We start from the raw sequence: 16,044 nt of genomic DNA, 5'->3' as shown, positions 1-16,044 counted from the left end.
TTTATATTACTTTATGTATCTATACATTTTCTATAATAATATCTTAATTTTTTTAACAATGTTTAAAAATAATTAAAACTTTAAGACTGAATCATATTGAAAATTCGACCTTCTAAATACTCGATAATATTCTTGGTTGCATCTACAGATGATGTTATCGAGGTCGAACTTTTAAAAACAACAATCAAGTTCATTATATTTTTTTTATATATATATATATATAGTTTTTCCTTTAATTTATGTATATATACTGAAAGTATCATTATACAACATGTGTAGATAAATGAATAACAAAGGTGTTTTATTATTCAACCTGGTTCAAGTTACTGAATGTTTGTGGGGATTTTATCATTTTCCACGAAACTGACAGGGAAAAAAATCCATATAATAAGAGGAACTTCAAATGTACAAAATCACCAGTGTAAACTCATTTCGAATTTTCATTGTATATAATATTAATAATAAAAGAAGTACTCAAGATGTTGAAGAGCTAGTAAAGGGGACTGGAAGTTCCGTATTAAATTAATGTAAGTAATTAAACATAATTTAAAGGAGATATTACATCTAAGAATAACGTTCCAAAGCTATCCTATAAAAAAAATATTTATATTAAAATATAATTCTCACACAAATTACTGAATTCAATCAGTTTCAACCACTCGCGGAGCGACCAGTAGATACACAGGCTGAAGGGTCTGCAAAGTTTACAAAACAAAGTACATTAGTTAATAGTATGAATATTCCTCCAATAATCCACTAAAACACTTAACGTAACAGTAAAATTGTAAGTGTTTCCGACCATGGCAGCAAAAGAAAAATACTTCATTTTGTTAGATCCTGTAACATGAAATTACATAAATATACAATTACATTCATGTCAAAAAGTCAGGTTATATGTTTGTATTTATATATATATATATATATATATCAACTTTCAAGTGACTGCCACTTCACAACTGTATACAACTTCACTGCTTCTTACCTTAATACTAGTCGCAACATTTAAAAACATTTCGTATACTTACAAATATAACCATCACCAGTTACCCATACTTACGTTTCGGTTTAGGAGGTATAAGTTTAATTCCTCCTTGTTTCTCATTTTTCTTCGTATCTTCATTATTCTTATCTAGTTCTGCTAAAGTTGTTTTTAACTTTTTCTCTGGAGGAGGAAATATTTCTCTAGGAGGAGAAGGGCGTTTTAAAGAAGGAAGTTTTGCTTTGTCTAATGCAGCTTTTCTATCCAACGCAGATGGAATAGTCTTTTTCTGTGTGCGAGGTGGTGGCGGCTTAGCTTCTTCTTCCAAACCTGTTGACCGAAATTTAGAATTAAACGTCTTTACAGTTTTTGGCCTGGGAGCGTCTGCCGGAGGTTTCCTTATTTCGAATGATGGAAGTGGCTTCCTGACTATTTCTGGTGGAGGAACAGGTTTTCTCTCTGGTTTCTTAACATCGGTTGTGGATGATGATTTCTTGGCATCGTTTGGAGATGGTAACTTTTTAACATCTTTTGTTTTCGAACTTTCACTCGATTTTTGATTCTCTTCAGGCTTTTTCTTAGGTATTTTTGCCATTTTATTTACATTAGATGGAGTATTCATTAATTTGGCGTATGTTTCTCTACCTTTTTCATATTGTTTATGGGCTATCGTATCTTTAAATGTTTTCTTAGCATCCTTTTCTTTGCTCTTGTCCTTAACTCTATCCTTATCATTACTTTTTTCTTTCGAACTACTTTTGTTTTTTTCTTGATCCGAATCTTTACTCCTTACCTTTTCACCTTCTTTCACTTTTTCTTTGGTTCTCTCCTTTAATTTCTCTTTCTCTTTGTTTGAGTCTTTTTGTTTATGTTTCTTTTCATCTTTTATAACCCTATCACTATGTACTTTATTTTTATTTTTCTTCTCATCCCTTTCGCTCCCTGATGAAATGGAATCGTCTCTTTCCAATTTTACTTTTACGTCTCCAACCACCTGTTCACTTGTTCTTGATTTTTTATCTCCACTTACACCTTTATGAACACTACCGTCAACACTACTTTCACTCCCGCTTTCTACCTTTAACGATTTACTTACGGCACTTGAGTCTTTGCTTGAAGTTTCTACGTTTTTCTCTTCAGTCTTTATACAATCCTTCACAGCATCCTCAACACCATCTTTGTCAGATTTACTAGTCCGATCAGAACACACTTTTGCTAACACCTGTTTTCCATCACGAATCGTAATTTTATACACCGGCAACTGTCCTTCAGGAGCGTCCCATGTGGAATTTGATCCTTCACTGGTTGTTTCATCAGAAGAATGTGATTTCTCTTCACTATTGTCTTTCTCAATATCGTCCTCCTCTTTCAAAGACATTATCTTACGAGGTCTCAAAGTTCTTCCGCCTACCTCTCTTGTAGTCAGTTTAATCTCGTTCTTTTTCTTTTTCACCTTTTTAAGTTTTTTCTTCAATTTATTCTCATCATCTGCTTCACCATCTACTTCCGAGTCCATTTCTACATCTTCCACTGATTCATCTTTTATGTTAACTTTATTACTTAATCTTTCAGACAACGACAATTCTTCCCTCTTTTCAAACTCCCTTTCACTTATACTCTCTACACACTTCTCGTGTTCTTTCTTAGAGACTTCCTTTAGACGCTCAGATAATTTTAATTCATCTTTACGATTGAAATCTTTCTCATCCTCTGCGTTCTCTCCAGATTTAACTATTTTCACCCAGATTTCTACAAGTTTCATTGCCTGATTCTTTACATCTGAGAAGAAAGAAAAAGCAAAAAAATTATTTTACCAGCTAAACGATATATAGAAAATATTATTCAACATTAGTAAGTCACGAAAATAAAGAGGCTCAAATTTGTTTCAAGCCATGAACATTTTCAATTTAGAAATTACGAACTTCAAGTTGTAACAAGATTTGGAACTGTCTTAGTTTATTAGTGATACCTTATTACATTAGCTTTGTCGTACATACTTTAAGAATAATCGTGTTGTTGAAATGTTTTGCTCTTTTAGAAACTAACAGCTACTTTCAATTCTCACAAAGCAGTTATTTCCAATCTGTGGATGTATGACTTCACTGCACGCCTTTTTGCTTTAAGCAGGCACCTAGAGAATCGTAAAATACAAAGGTGGAAGGGAGTCAAGCGTTAATACGAGTCAAGTGCTGGCAACACACGATCTGTGAACGCAAAACATCTTCGACTTTACTATCAAAGTTCTTATTTGCTTGCTACAACTGCTTTGATGGCGGGCAAATTGTTCTACCACTTACCTAAATTGCTTTCTGTTTATAAAGTATAGGAAAGACAAATAGCAATGTCACACATCATACAGTTGAAAATGACTGCTGTATCCCATTATTATTATTATTATTAAACAACCCACCTGTATTCCTATGCATAGGTGGAACTGAATCAAAAATGGAATTTATTTGGTCAATTGAGATTTTTTTTCTTAAACTAATGAAATTTCCTATGTACGGTTGTTAGATTACGATGTAAATTTAACGAGAACAGCGTGCCTTTTTAACAATCTGTGCATGCTTACAGTATACTGTCTTAAAGGACAGAGAGAAGTAAAAGAGAAATTGTACTATAGTCAATATCTGTTATTACTTCTTCAAAGCAACGTTTCAAGAACAATTTTTTAACCGCCTCCATTTTCTCATAGTACTTATAAGGATCTTAACATTTACACTTGGATAATATTTATAATTTAGTGTAAGTTCAACTGGTCTTGCACATTACACTATATCATTATACTTTCTCTTTCTCCATTTTATCAGGTACTATTATAAACCTATTTGTGATTGTTAATATTAAAATGGTATATCTTTTCATCATTGTACAGAAATGTCTAACTTTCGATCTCTTTTCAATAAAGATGAAATCTTCAGCAAATATTACATTTAGCTGCCCTCATGTACACTATAGAAATACTGCTGTCATTATTTAAGAATTCTGTTTCACTATTAAGTGTGAAATACTCACTTTCACATTCACCCTCCTTTGCTAGACTTTTAATTACTTTCGGACAATTATTTGATTTTAATCTTTCTATTGTAACTGGACACATGCTTAGTAAACTCAGCAATTCTAAAATGAGAGGCCAGTTTTTAGCCTCAACAGCATCTGACAGCCATGTATGAACTAAGTTCCAACCACCAGCTGCCATAAACCTGCAAAGAAATATCACAATCACTTAAGAATTTTTTTACTTTTCTTATTAGCTTAAAAAGAACTATTATACTTACTATACTTTAGATCTCCAAGATGCTACTTTAACCTTTACAGGACCAACAGCTCAAGAGCTGAGCCAGTAGTTTTAAACCTACGTTGCTCGGCTTCTAATTAACGTACAGGCACGATTTAGGTGTCTATCTCTTCAGAAAGGATATTTTTCAAGGATGCACATTTCATCCATATCGGGTTCCACAGCGGATGGGTAGAGAGAAAATTTAGATGTTTCTAGATCTCCCTTCCCCTCAGCATTTGGGGGAAACTCTCCCCCCAAAGGAGCTACAAGCATAAAAAGAGGAAGGCCTATCATAAAGATAAATGAACATACTAACTAGTGATAACCTGTATGTGGTCACTGAACTTGCGAGGAGTGAATGGGAGGGATATTGAAATTACCCCTTTTTCAGTGTATATATTTTATAAAAGAAAAATAGATTACTTGTAAAATTGTGGGACGCTGACAACACTGTTATCTGCCGTACGCTGACTTTGGCAACCTTAGTGACGCCCCTAATTGTCACAGAGACATAAACAATACCTCGTTGAAAAGCTTATGGGACACAGATTCCAGCGTGGTAACTATTATGCCTCCCGTGTCCAACCCGTAAAAAAAGAAAGTAAAAAAAGTCGGAAAAATCACTTTTGAGACGTTTGTGGAGCTCTGCCAACACTTATTTGTTGTACGCACGGGGGTACAAAAGTTATCTCGTTGAAATCGGTGTTTCATAAGCTTTCCAGCGAGGTATAGCTTATCTCTCTGTGACAAATAGGGGCGTCGCTAGGGCTGCCAACGTCGAGTAGGTCAAAATATTTCGAAAAATACGTATGCGGTGATTCTCTTAGGAAGCGCGTTTGAAATTTTTTCTCACTTGGTATTGAACTTTCGCCTTTCATTTTTTTTTACACGATTGTACCCAATGTCTGGCGTACACATGAAAATATTGTTTCCTGTGTACGACAAGTAACAGTGTTGCCAGTCTCTTACAAATTTCCAAAAACAAAAAAAAATCATCATCTACGGGTTTGACACGGGGGAAACAAAAGTTAGCTCGTTGGAATCGGTGTTCCATAAGCTTTACAACGAGGTATCATTCATGTCTTTGCAACAATTAGAAGGAGTACTAGGGTCGCAAAGGTCTAGATTTTCCTGAAATCCCTGTCGGTCCTGAAAAGCATAAATCTTGAGATCGCATTGCTAAAATCTTTTCACACACATTTAAAAAACAAGTTGCATAGCTTGCAATTTAGCTAACACTATTTCACCAAAATCTTTCCATGGAAACATGATCTATGAGTGATTACCAACCTTTTTAACTCTACCATCTTTTTTTTTTTTTTTTTTTTTTTTTTTTTTTTTTTTTTTTTTTTAAATAGAAATTGCATCTTTATTTAACCGTATCTTTCACATTCATATTCCACCACAAAATACACCGAAATAAAAAAATGACTTTTAGAAAGTGTTCAAATAAATACTGCTATTTTTTAATTGGTACAAATGATTTTAAAAAATGATCTCGAATTTACAGCTTCGAAATAGGTTTATAATAATAAAGTTATATCAAAAGTGTAAACTAAGTTACAAAGAATGAAATGAAATTTTGTTTTACGTCCCACGATTATGCCGTGTAGACTACAGAAAATGGTGATGGTGAGAATGAATGGAATAGTAGAATGAAGTGGAGGAAAACGGAAGGACCCCGAGAAAATCCAAGCATATGGCTTTTGTACACCACAAAACCCAATCGGCTCGAAATGGGATCGAACCAGGGACCCACACACCAGAGTTGGCGTGGGTCAATGAATACTTGACCCTTGACCCACTGCCTACCATGACCCACTGTGACCCACCACCCACCATGAACCACTCTCACCCACTGTGACCTACTGACTCACCAAAATCCATCGTCATCAACTCTGAACACGATCCACGGCCTCTTCTGTACTGACTAAAGAGTTTACACTTGTAATAAAACAAGACTGTGAAATTGTCACTAATCGGAGTTTGAATTTATAGTCAATCGCTCAAACACCACTCTTACAATAACGGTGGATCTGACCTTTACAAAATCAAATGGTAAAATGTTTGTCAAAAATATACTTGTACTAAGAAAGTATTCTTGCAAGTGTTAATTTCTCAACGCATTCCAAAAGAAACTTCTATTCACAGGAAAATACCCCTGTACAATATGGAAAAGGTTATGGTTTCTCAGTTCACAGTATTTTTCTCACAAAAGACTTGAAAAAATCAGTTTATCATAGTGTAGAAAAAACGGCGCACAATCTGCACTTGAGTGACGTCATGCTGTTCGCGATTTGGCTCCCATCTGACCGTGATTTAGGAGGCAGAAAAGTGAACTTATCAGCGTTGCCAACTGAAATAAATATTCACCATGTATCTAGAAATGTGAGTTATTATTCATAACTCGTACGTTGTACCTTTTCATCTGTGTATATCTAGATCATTACTATTAATAATAGACGTTGCATTCCACAAATAAAAATGAAATGTCAAATATTTTTCATCTATGTGTATGCGTACATAAAGGAAACACTCACCTACATTTCTTTTATTACGGACAACTCACCGCCAGTATCCTCTTCTGAATCACTGTTGTTATCACTATCGACACCACCGAGACTGATAATGACCCACTCAGAAATTTCATCCATAATTCCTTCTGCTTCCCAATACTGAGTTTGTTTCAATTTGCTTCACGTGATTAGAAACTGGTATCCATTCGTTCCTCCCGATTTGCCCGAACCTTATTTGAACATCATTAATTTTGAAAGTTGTGTTTTGTGACGCAACCCATCCTTTCACCAAAGACCAAATTTTTTTAATTGGATTCAGTTCCGGGTGGTAGGGGAGGGGGATAAACGAAGCACAGTGTGTCCATGGCGTTTGAAAATTTCGTCAATTGCAAACTTTTTAAATTCTAGATTTATGCGATTGGATTAAACTATACAGTTCCGGCTTCAGCATATTACAATCAAAAGAAATGTTTTTCTCTGTCAGCCACTGCATCATTTGTTGCTTAGTCGAACCAGAGGTAGGTGCTTTTTCCAAAATAACGTTATGATAGGATGCATTATCACAAACCACGACAGAATTTGGAGGGAGATTTGGTATTAATTATCAGTAACCCACTTTTCATAATTCTCTTGGATCATTTGGTTGTGGTCACCTGTAGACTGACTTGCTTTCCACATTAATAATACATTGGGTACAAACTCATTTCCCCCTCCTGCATGAATCATAATTAACCTCTGACCCCGAGAGACTGGTGCTATTAGACCGTGAGAGATGTCGTCGGTCCAAGATTTGTTTGAAACGTGAGATGACAATATGTATGATTCGTCTACATAAACTATATTTCGCGCTTGGTTTCGATATTCCTTTATACGTCTCAAGTAGGAAATTCTTTTTTCCCGAATTTCTTGAGACTCGACAAGTACGGTTCTATTAGTTTTAGTCTTTCTCCACCGAAACCCAAGATCTTTTAGAATTTTTCTAAGGCTTGTGCACCGACCCTGAAAACCTATTGATTCTGAAAGCTTTCCCCTCAGTGTTGAAACAGTAGGAACTCTGAGTTCCGTTTTATAAAAGTCGTAAATTGTTCTCCGAATAATATCACTGTCAAACTCATCTACCCCAACCACAGGTTTCTGACAACGCCGGATTTTATTCGGAGTTTCAAAACAAGTTTTCTTAGCTTCAACTGTCTGCCCTTCTTTTTAAATATTTTTGATCGTCCGTAACGATACCCCTACAGCCTTCGCTGTTCTTTCCAAAGCTTTTCCAACAGAAATTGTGAAGGTACCTTCTCGAGCTTCTATCTCCATAAATTTGATAACATTCCAAATCACCTCTCTAACATGTAAATGGATCTTTTTGTGCTTCACTTTGGAGTTTACAACATTCAGTCACGTTAATTCACTACAACACACACCGATACACCTACAAACTATTACACTAGCCTATTCACACTACACTGGATCGGAATACGATAATAACACCCTCGTAACAACAAACACCTTATTTTCAACCTACGAGCGTGTAGGTTGAAAATACACCTAGCCAAACCTAGAAAATACACCTAGCCAAACCTACACGAAACCTAGCCAAAGAACAAACCTCGACAAGCATCGGAAATATTTTATTCCGAGGGGTGAGTGAGCCATGTCTCATGTTTTACTAAGTGAATGGAATACTACGATTGCCAAAATGTACCATGTGTTCTGTTGACCAACAGATGTGTGGGAGGCTTCCTTTTTCTTTTTTCTTTCTTTCTTTTTTTTTGGGGGGGGGTCAAATAAGGGTCACAATAAGAAGGGTGAAAGAATGTTTTCCACTCAGTATTACTTAGCGTTTTGTTATAGTGATGTATATGAATCTGAATTTTGTGTTTTGTAGAACTAAAATACTATGTGTATCTATTATTTTGTGTGTTAGTACCTGGGATTGTGTGGATATATTTGTATTTCTTTACCCCTTTTTTATGCCGGCACGTTCAGGCTTTTGATACATTCAGTTATTCTTAATTTTAATAATTGATTTCATATTCTCTTATACTTTAGTTAATTGACGCTATGATATGGAAGATAAAAAGATCTTTAAAAAAAAAATTTGGGAGCAGTACTACGATCAGAAGTCTTAAGTAGGGAAATGATATATAATGTCAGAGCTTACTTTGAGAAAGAAAGAGCAAACGATGGTCTATTGTTGTCAATTGTACCAGTTGCAAAAGTAGTGGAGAGGATGTGTGATACTTTGCAAAGAGGCAAACATTCAGTAATAAACAAACTAGGTTTTTTTAAATATTTTTTTAATATATTAAACGATTTAGGATCTACTACTGAGAAGTTTGGATAATCGCGGTTGGCAACATATCTTGCGCATGCGTAGTATCAACCATTTCCTCTCATTTTCATCTCACTCGCTCGGGAAGTAACGGTTTCAAAGTGCAAAGTTAGCTTGCGCCTTGTCTACAACGGTGCTCGGGTACCCTCTGTGAGAGCATTTCCATAAAGTATGCTCATAATTGTAATTTGTGTAATCACTAAAATATCACCTTAAATTTAAGTTACATATGCATAACTGCAATTATTATGAATATTTATTCAAAGTAGTTTACCTAAAGCAAAGACGAAACTTATTAAAAATTAGGTACAAAGTTAAATAACACAAATAAGCCATTAGTAATACAAGTATACACTTTCGATAACTCGTAATTTTCCACCTTAAAATAAATCTGAAATCGGGTTTATTTCCTGTTGGTCTCCAAAACTTTTTCGTGGTAAATCATCCGCAGCGGGATGATGTCCATCATTCAGCCAAGAAATAACTAGCTCGTCTACTTTGAGCTTGTCTAGGGGTGGGCCATTAATATTGATGAATAACACGTTAGACAATGTTTGAGCACTTAGTCTATTTCTAATATCAGTCATCTGTAAATTCATGAAGGAAAATCCCCGTTCGCATTCTGTCATGGAAATTGATAATACTTCTACCAGATTCTGCAACTCCTCATCGACAATCTGCTTGTTAGACGTAAGTCTGATAACGATTTTTCTCAGTAAGTTTTGAAATACTCAGCAAGAAGTATCATCTCTCTATCACCATACATCTTTTCCATTTCGACCATGTCAGTTGGCAATGTCGACTCATGGAGAACAGAAACTTCATCTACCACACCTTCGATAGGGAATCTTGTGCATAAATTATCAATTAAAGCCTGATAAACTGATGATTTCTTATTTCTTTATAAATTTAAGTTTTGTAATTACACACGAAGGTTTGATGCCATTACTAAGTTTCCTTCCCCCTCTAGAAAGCGAAAGGGAACGAGGTTCTTGGAAAGTGTTCAGAGGTGAATGGGAATTTCCCTCCTCCTTCCCCTTCAATTATTACACTGCTGTTTGCCATGGGCCAAATTACGATAAATTTCAATCAAATTTTATAGCATAATTATTTCCTTGATGAATTATCAATACTTTTCAGTGGAAAAAAGGATGAAATTTGAAAGTCCCCAATCAAGGTAAGTACACCAACGTAAAGGGGGGGGGGGGAAATGAGTAAAATTTTCCATTAAATTTTGCGTACAATCCAAACTTAAAATTTCCGTGTAATTAAGCTTACAGTACAAATTTTATGGCTATTTTTCTCAACTTTATGGGTTGATTGCCCTGTGCTGTAAGCGCTCCATATATAATAAACATAAGCTTCAGGAATTATTATAGTAGAAAGCAATGGATATATGAAGCAAAGCACTGTATTTTTTGTTTCTGATTTTTTTCTTAACTAATATCAATCGTTTTCGATCATTTTTACAAACCAACTCACTACCAATTTTCCATATATATAAAGTGCCCCCATCCATAAAGGAGAATTTAAAAAAATACTAGGACACATTCTGTTTATTTTCAATAAAGAGTTATTATACTGAATTTCGGCTCCGTAAGTTTAACGGCTTGCGAGATACTCATTTTTTTCGCAAAAATTCGGATTCTCACTACTTCCTTAGGATATTATGTATTATAATGAAAGCAATGTAACATCTCAGTTTGGATTAAGGCCTAACTATATACCGCAAGTCATTTCATTTGACTTTGCAATTTGGCCATGATGATCAGGCACACATAGTTACATTTAATTTTTTATATAGTAATTTATATATTACACTGATTCAAAAATGTATTTTTTTCCAGTAGATAGCTCCTTTAAATACTCACAGATCTCGAAGGCCAAGTTGTAATGTAAGCCCTACTGCTATTATTACAATTGCAAATACCAATATCCAAAAGTGCCTGACGTTCTTTTTTAACTTAGATAATCTCACCTCAGGTAAGTAGACAAAGAAATGGAAAAGAAGGTCTTGAAAGTAAAACGAAGACAAATTTACCAGTCTTCAGAAGATACTGTCTACAATGCAGTGAGTAGAGTGGGTCGGTAGATCAGAATAAGTCGGTGGGTCGCAGTGGGTCCGGTGGGTCACATGTTGACCCACAACCCACTGACCCACTCCATATCTGCCACGCACCAGAGTTGAACTCTACCTCTGAGCCATTAAGGCTTATATATACTAATTACAAACCACATTCAATTTACATGAGAGATCCCTGTGATTGTTTTAATGTGTTCGGAATAATGAATACAATTCAAATTTTGCAACGCACAGTCTTAAATTCGGACCTGCATTAAGCTTGTCCCTCTAAGCGTGTTACTATATATATTACTGTATGGGACTCCCTACGTTCCTTTGGGAAATTCCTTGCGCGTGCATGGTAGGATTGTGAAACATGCAAAATTCAATACAGCAGGTATGACTTCTTCGGTGAATTTTTTACCCGCCCTCTTTACGTTGGTTAGTTTCCGAACTATTGGCGTCCGAAAGTCATTTTCCCTCGCTTTCGGCACCTTGTAGATCCGAAACTATGTCGGATAGCCGAAAGTTCCAGAGAACTTTTTTCTTGTCTCAGTGGCAGGAGTCACCTCCCAAGAGTTGTAACACTTATTTTGCAACACCCTATATATATATATATATATATATATATGGGGGGGGGGTATCTGAGAGATACAGGTCATCATCCTCACGTATAAATCTACAGAATGTCTCAAAAATACTTCTTAATGTTTTTTTTAAATGTATGACTCCGCCTTCACCCCCACCAGCCCAGTCGAATTTCAGTCATTAATTCAATTTTTAACAGAATTTAAAAAGGGTTCCCCATTCGACCTGTTTATATATCTCGGGTGCTTGTGCTAAGAATGTTAAGCTCAGAAATCAGAAATGATGTTCATCAAGGCAATGATTCGAACAACTACTTACCGAAGAGCGGGCGTACCAAGGTACCCTCACTGACATCTCACTTTTTCTATCCAACAGTAAATACAGTACATATCGCAAGTGAATGAGATGAAAGATATGATAGAATGAGAAGTTGGAGAAAACGGGAGATCTCGAGAAAATCCATGAACACGATGTCGTCTACCATGAATTTACATACTATAACGTATTCATAAGAGCACAGGTCTTTTTTTGTTCTGCGTACTACGCTGAACAAGAATTCACAAAAAACTAATAATTTATTGCAACAGATGCTCGACGTGTCCTCCGTCAACATCAGCATCACTCCATGACGTGACAGTGATTCACGTGCAAGACTAAAACGCATAAGCGTATTCCAATCATTGCAAATTCATCATGAATTCTCTGCTTCAATTCGTGTATGTCATTTATTTGTGTTTATACTTTTGAGGTCCAACCACAAATAAAAATCCAAAGGATTCAGATCAGGGGAGCGACGAGGCCATTCTATCTTGAAAGTGCTGACCAAGAAACATACAACTGTCTCGCCGAAAATGTGGCGGAGCATTACAGTGCATAAACCAAAGTTGAGACCTCGAGAGTGAAACATTTTGCAAACATTCCGGAAGATTATATTGAAGAAATAGCAGGCGGAGGATAATCTCTCTTCCATTCCTTGCACATGTTGCAAGTGGCAGGGGTACTGTTTTTGTTCGCGAAATACTTTCCATACGGCCCAACGGGAAACATTCTTGCACTGATAGCCTTCTTGTACTGGTCCTGGAGTCTTCTTGAACTGAATGAAAAATTCTCTCTTCTCGATCAGGAGTCTAGACTGTCCGAGGGCGCTCAACTGAATCATATGTAGAACGCAATTCATCTGCTTCCTGAAACCTCCTATCGATAACAGCAAAATATCTACGGTCGAGGGAAACAAGATTTGGAAAATATTCATGATACAGTCATTGCGCTTCACGTGAGTTTCCATCAGCAGAACCATACATAAGATGCATATCTGCCATTTCTTTAAATGTGTACACCTGCATTGGTCCCACTTGAGTAATATCACACACCAGACGTACATACACCAAACATCCAATGTCGCACTGCACCGTGTGTTCTATTCAACTAAACCGCCCATGAGATTACAGCAAATTCGAACATGCCTACTAGAGGACGACAACCAGGTATTACAAGTACTTGGAAGCAGGAGCGTCTATTCAAGTGAAACAAGTGCAGGTGTGTGTACCAAATAATTCAAAGAAACAAGGTTTATTCACTAAGTTTATAATGTTTATACATAATTGCGTAGGTACTTTTTCACTTGTTAATAAGCGTTCAATGAGGTTTAGAAATCCTGAAGTTGTTTTTATTTCATCTTGAAGCCAGAAAAAGAGACAATGGGAGTTTCCTCTAAAGGTGATAATTTGCATTCAACCTAACATTACCCTCACAAAAATATCAACACCTCGCCTTCACTTCATTTACGCCTTTTCCTCTTTATTTTTCTATTTCAACTATGTTTCTGTAATCATTCACTTTCAACATTCACGCAACTCCTGAACCTTAAGAGTATAAACATGTGACCTTGAAAGTAAGATGTCATTTCTTTCCATTTATACCAACCTACATTATATTTACATACGCACATACAGTGAATGTAAAAAGTATTCATACAGGCAATATTTTTTGTAAAAAAAAAAAAAAAAAAAAAAAAAAAAAGATCTTGTCCCGCTTCCATGATAATGTAGAGCCAACTCACTGGGCAATTAGAAAAAGGTGTTCCGGGAAGGAAGACTTGGGGGAAGTATAAGCAACAAATGCTATTTTGACCTTGGTTTACAGAGACAAAAAATGGAAAAGTCTGAAAATTCATGTGCAAAAAGTATTCATACAGTACCACAAATCTCACAGGAATACATCACTCTCCGTGTACAGAAACGAATGACAGGCCTGTAAAAGCACTCTAGTTCTACTTTCCCTTGGAATGCATTCAAGTTCACAGCATTATCGAGGAGTTTGGAAGTGCGGCAGTATGGGGCAAAAAGGTCGTGAAACTACAGAAGAGGAACAAAGAATTATAATTCGTCTGCATAACCACTGTAAGTCACTTTCTGAAATCGCAAGCATTGTTGGTAGGCCTAGAGGGACTATTCAAAGTATTAATGATAGAATGGGACAGAGAAAAACGCTGAAAAATGCACATAGAACAGGTCGTCCAGTGACATTAAATACGCGTTGTCTGTCATTGATAGTTCGAAAAATAAGAAAGCATCCGCGGCTGAGTGTGTCAGAGCTTGCAAGTGAACTTTATAATGAGCTTAACCTTTACTTTACCGCCGGCCAGCAGGGTGTACGCTTCTCCGTACCGCGGGAAATTTAAATGATTTTTAATAGTTTGTAGTGTATGAAAGAAAAGCTTCTAAAATAACTACTATTGCGTATAGAGACATAAAGTAAAAAGCATTTTGTTGCCAAAGGTCTCTGCTATAATTTTGGGGGTCATTTGAGATACTTGGTACAAACCGAGCAGCGCCACGGGGCGCCAAAGATCAAAAAATCTAGAAAAAATGCTAAATTTGGGGTGAAAACACCCCCAACCCCCTTCGTTTCAATTTTGTTTGTAAAGAATTGTATTGAAAATGTACGTACATCCTTCCGAATGCGAAATCTTTTTGGTTGAGATCTTAGAATGAAATAGTAATGTTTCTATAAATTATTTTCTGAGACCTTGCAAATGCGAAAAAAATGTGTAAAATTTATGTCATTGCAGTGTATCAGAAAACATTTTTTTCTGACGTTACGAAATGCGACTAAGTTATGAAATTACTTTTATATTCTTAAGGAAGGTCCCTGGTATAATTTTTAGGTCCTTTGACATACTTGCTACAAACTCAGGGGGCGCCAAATGGCGCCAAAGATAAAAAAATCTAGAAAAAATGCTAAATTTGGGGGTGAAAACACCCCCAACCCCCTTCTTTTCAATTTTATTTGTAAAGAATTGTATTGAAAATGTACGTACATCCTTCCGAATGCGAAATCTTTTTGGTTGAGGTCTTACAATGAAATTATTTTCTGACACCTTGCAAATTCCAAAAAAATGTGTAAAATTTATATCATTGCAGTGTATCAGAAAACACTTTTTTCTGACGTTACGAAATGCGAATAAGTTATGAAATCACTTTTATATTCTTAAGGAAAGTCCCTGGTATAATTTTTGGGTCTTTTGACATACTTGGTACAAACCGAGGGGGGCGCCACAAGGCGCCAGAATAAAAAAATCTAGAAAAAATGCTAAATTTGGGGTGAAAACACCCCCAACCCCCTTCTTTTCAATTTTGTTTGTAAAGAATTTTATTGAAAATGTACATACATCCTTCCGAATGGGAAATCTTTTTGGTTGAGGTCTTACAATGAAATTATTTTCTGACACCTTGCAAATTCCAAAAAAATGTGTAAAATTTATGTCATTGCAGTGTATCAGAAAACATTTTTTTCTGACGTTACGAAATGCGACTAAGTTATGAAATCACTTTTATATTCTTAAGAAAAGTCCCTGGTTAAAATTTAGGGTCCTTTGACATACTTTGTACAAACTCAAGGGGCGCCAAATGGCGCCAAAGATCAAAAAATGTCTCGGGTTCGATCTCTGATTCGGCATTGTCAACAGCGTCCAAATCATCTACATCTTCTGTGACTCTCGTGCCACACTGCTTGCTTGTAGAATTGCTTCTTCGCAAAGCTTGCTGATGTCATCTGCTCAAAAGGTAAATGAACACTTTTCATTCCAGCTAACATCACAGAACGGAACATGACTCACACAAGAAAACAAACAACCCAGTTTGGGCTCGTGGTTTTGAGGGGTGGAGGGTACGAGGGCAATTGTGTATATCGCCCACTTGTTAAAACAAAATGACGATAACACAATCAACTTCCTATTCGGGGTCATAAATTACCTTCTATCGTGACGTTTGTTTAGTCTACTCTAGCAGG

General features: G+C 36.0%; 1 protein-coding gene across 1 annotated transcript in view; it reads right to left on the bottom strand.

Annotated features, from left to right (window-relative positions):
* LOC145671874 (uncharacterized) overlaps positions 1-16,044 on the bottom strand; it is a 244,654-nt gene that overhangs the window by 108,235 nt on the left and 120,375 nt on the right. The window contains exons 5-6 of the mRNA XM_081741105.1: positions 3,995-4,182; positions 1,058-2,758 (exon numbers count right to left, since the gene is read on the bottom strand). Of these exons, the coding sequence (XP_081597231.1) occupies positions 1,058-2,758; positions 3,995-4,182 (1,889 nt within the window). The remainder of the gene's footprint in view (positions 1-1,057; positions 2,759-3,994; positions 4,183-16,044) is intronic.

Source organism: Thermobia domestica, chromosome 2 (assembly GCF_964235325.1).
Source record: "Thermobia domestica chromosome 2, izTheDome1.hap1.1, whole genome shotgun sequence".
In the NCBI taxonomy this organism is placed as follows: Eukaryota; Metazoa; Arthropoda; class Insecta; order Zygentoma; family Lepismatidae; genus Thermobia; species Thermobia domestica.
The sequence above is the reverse complement of the archived record's forward strand: the minus strand, read 5'-3'. Positions and strand labels throughout refer to the sequence as shown.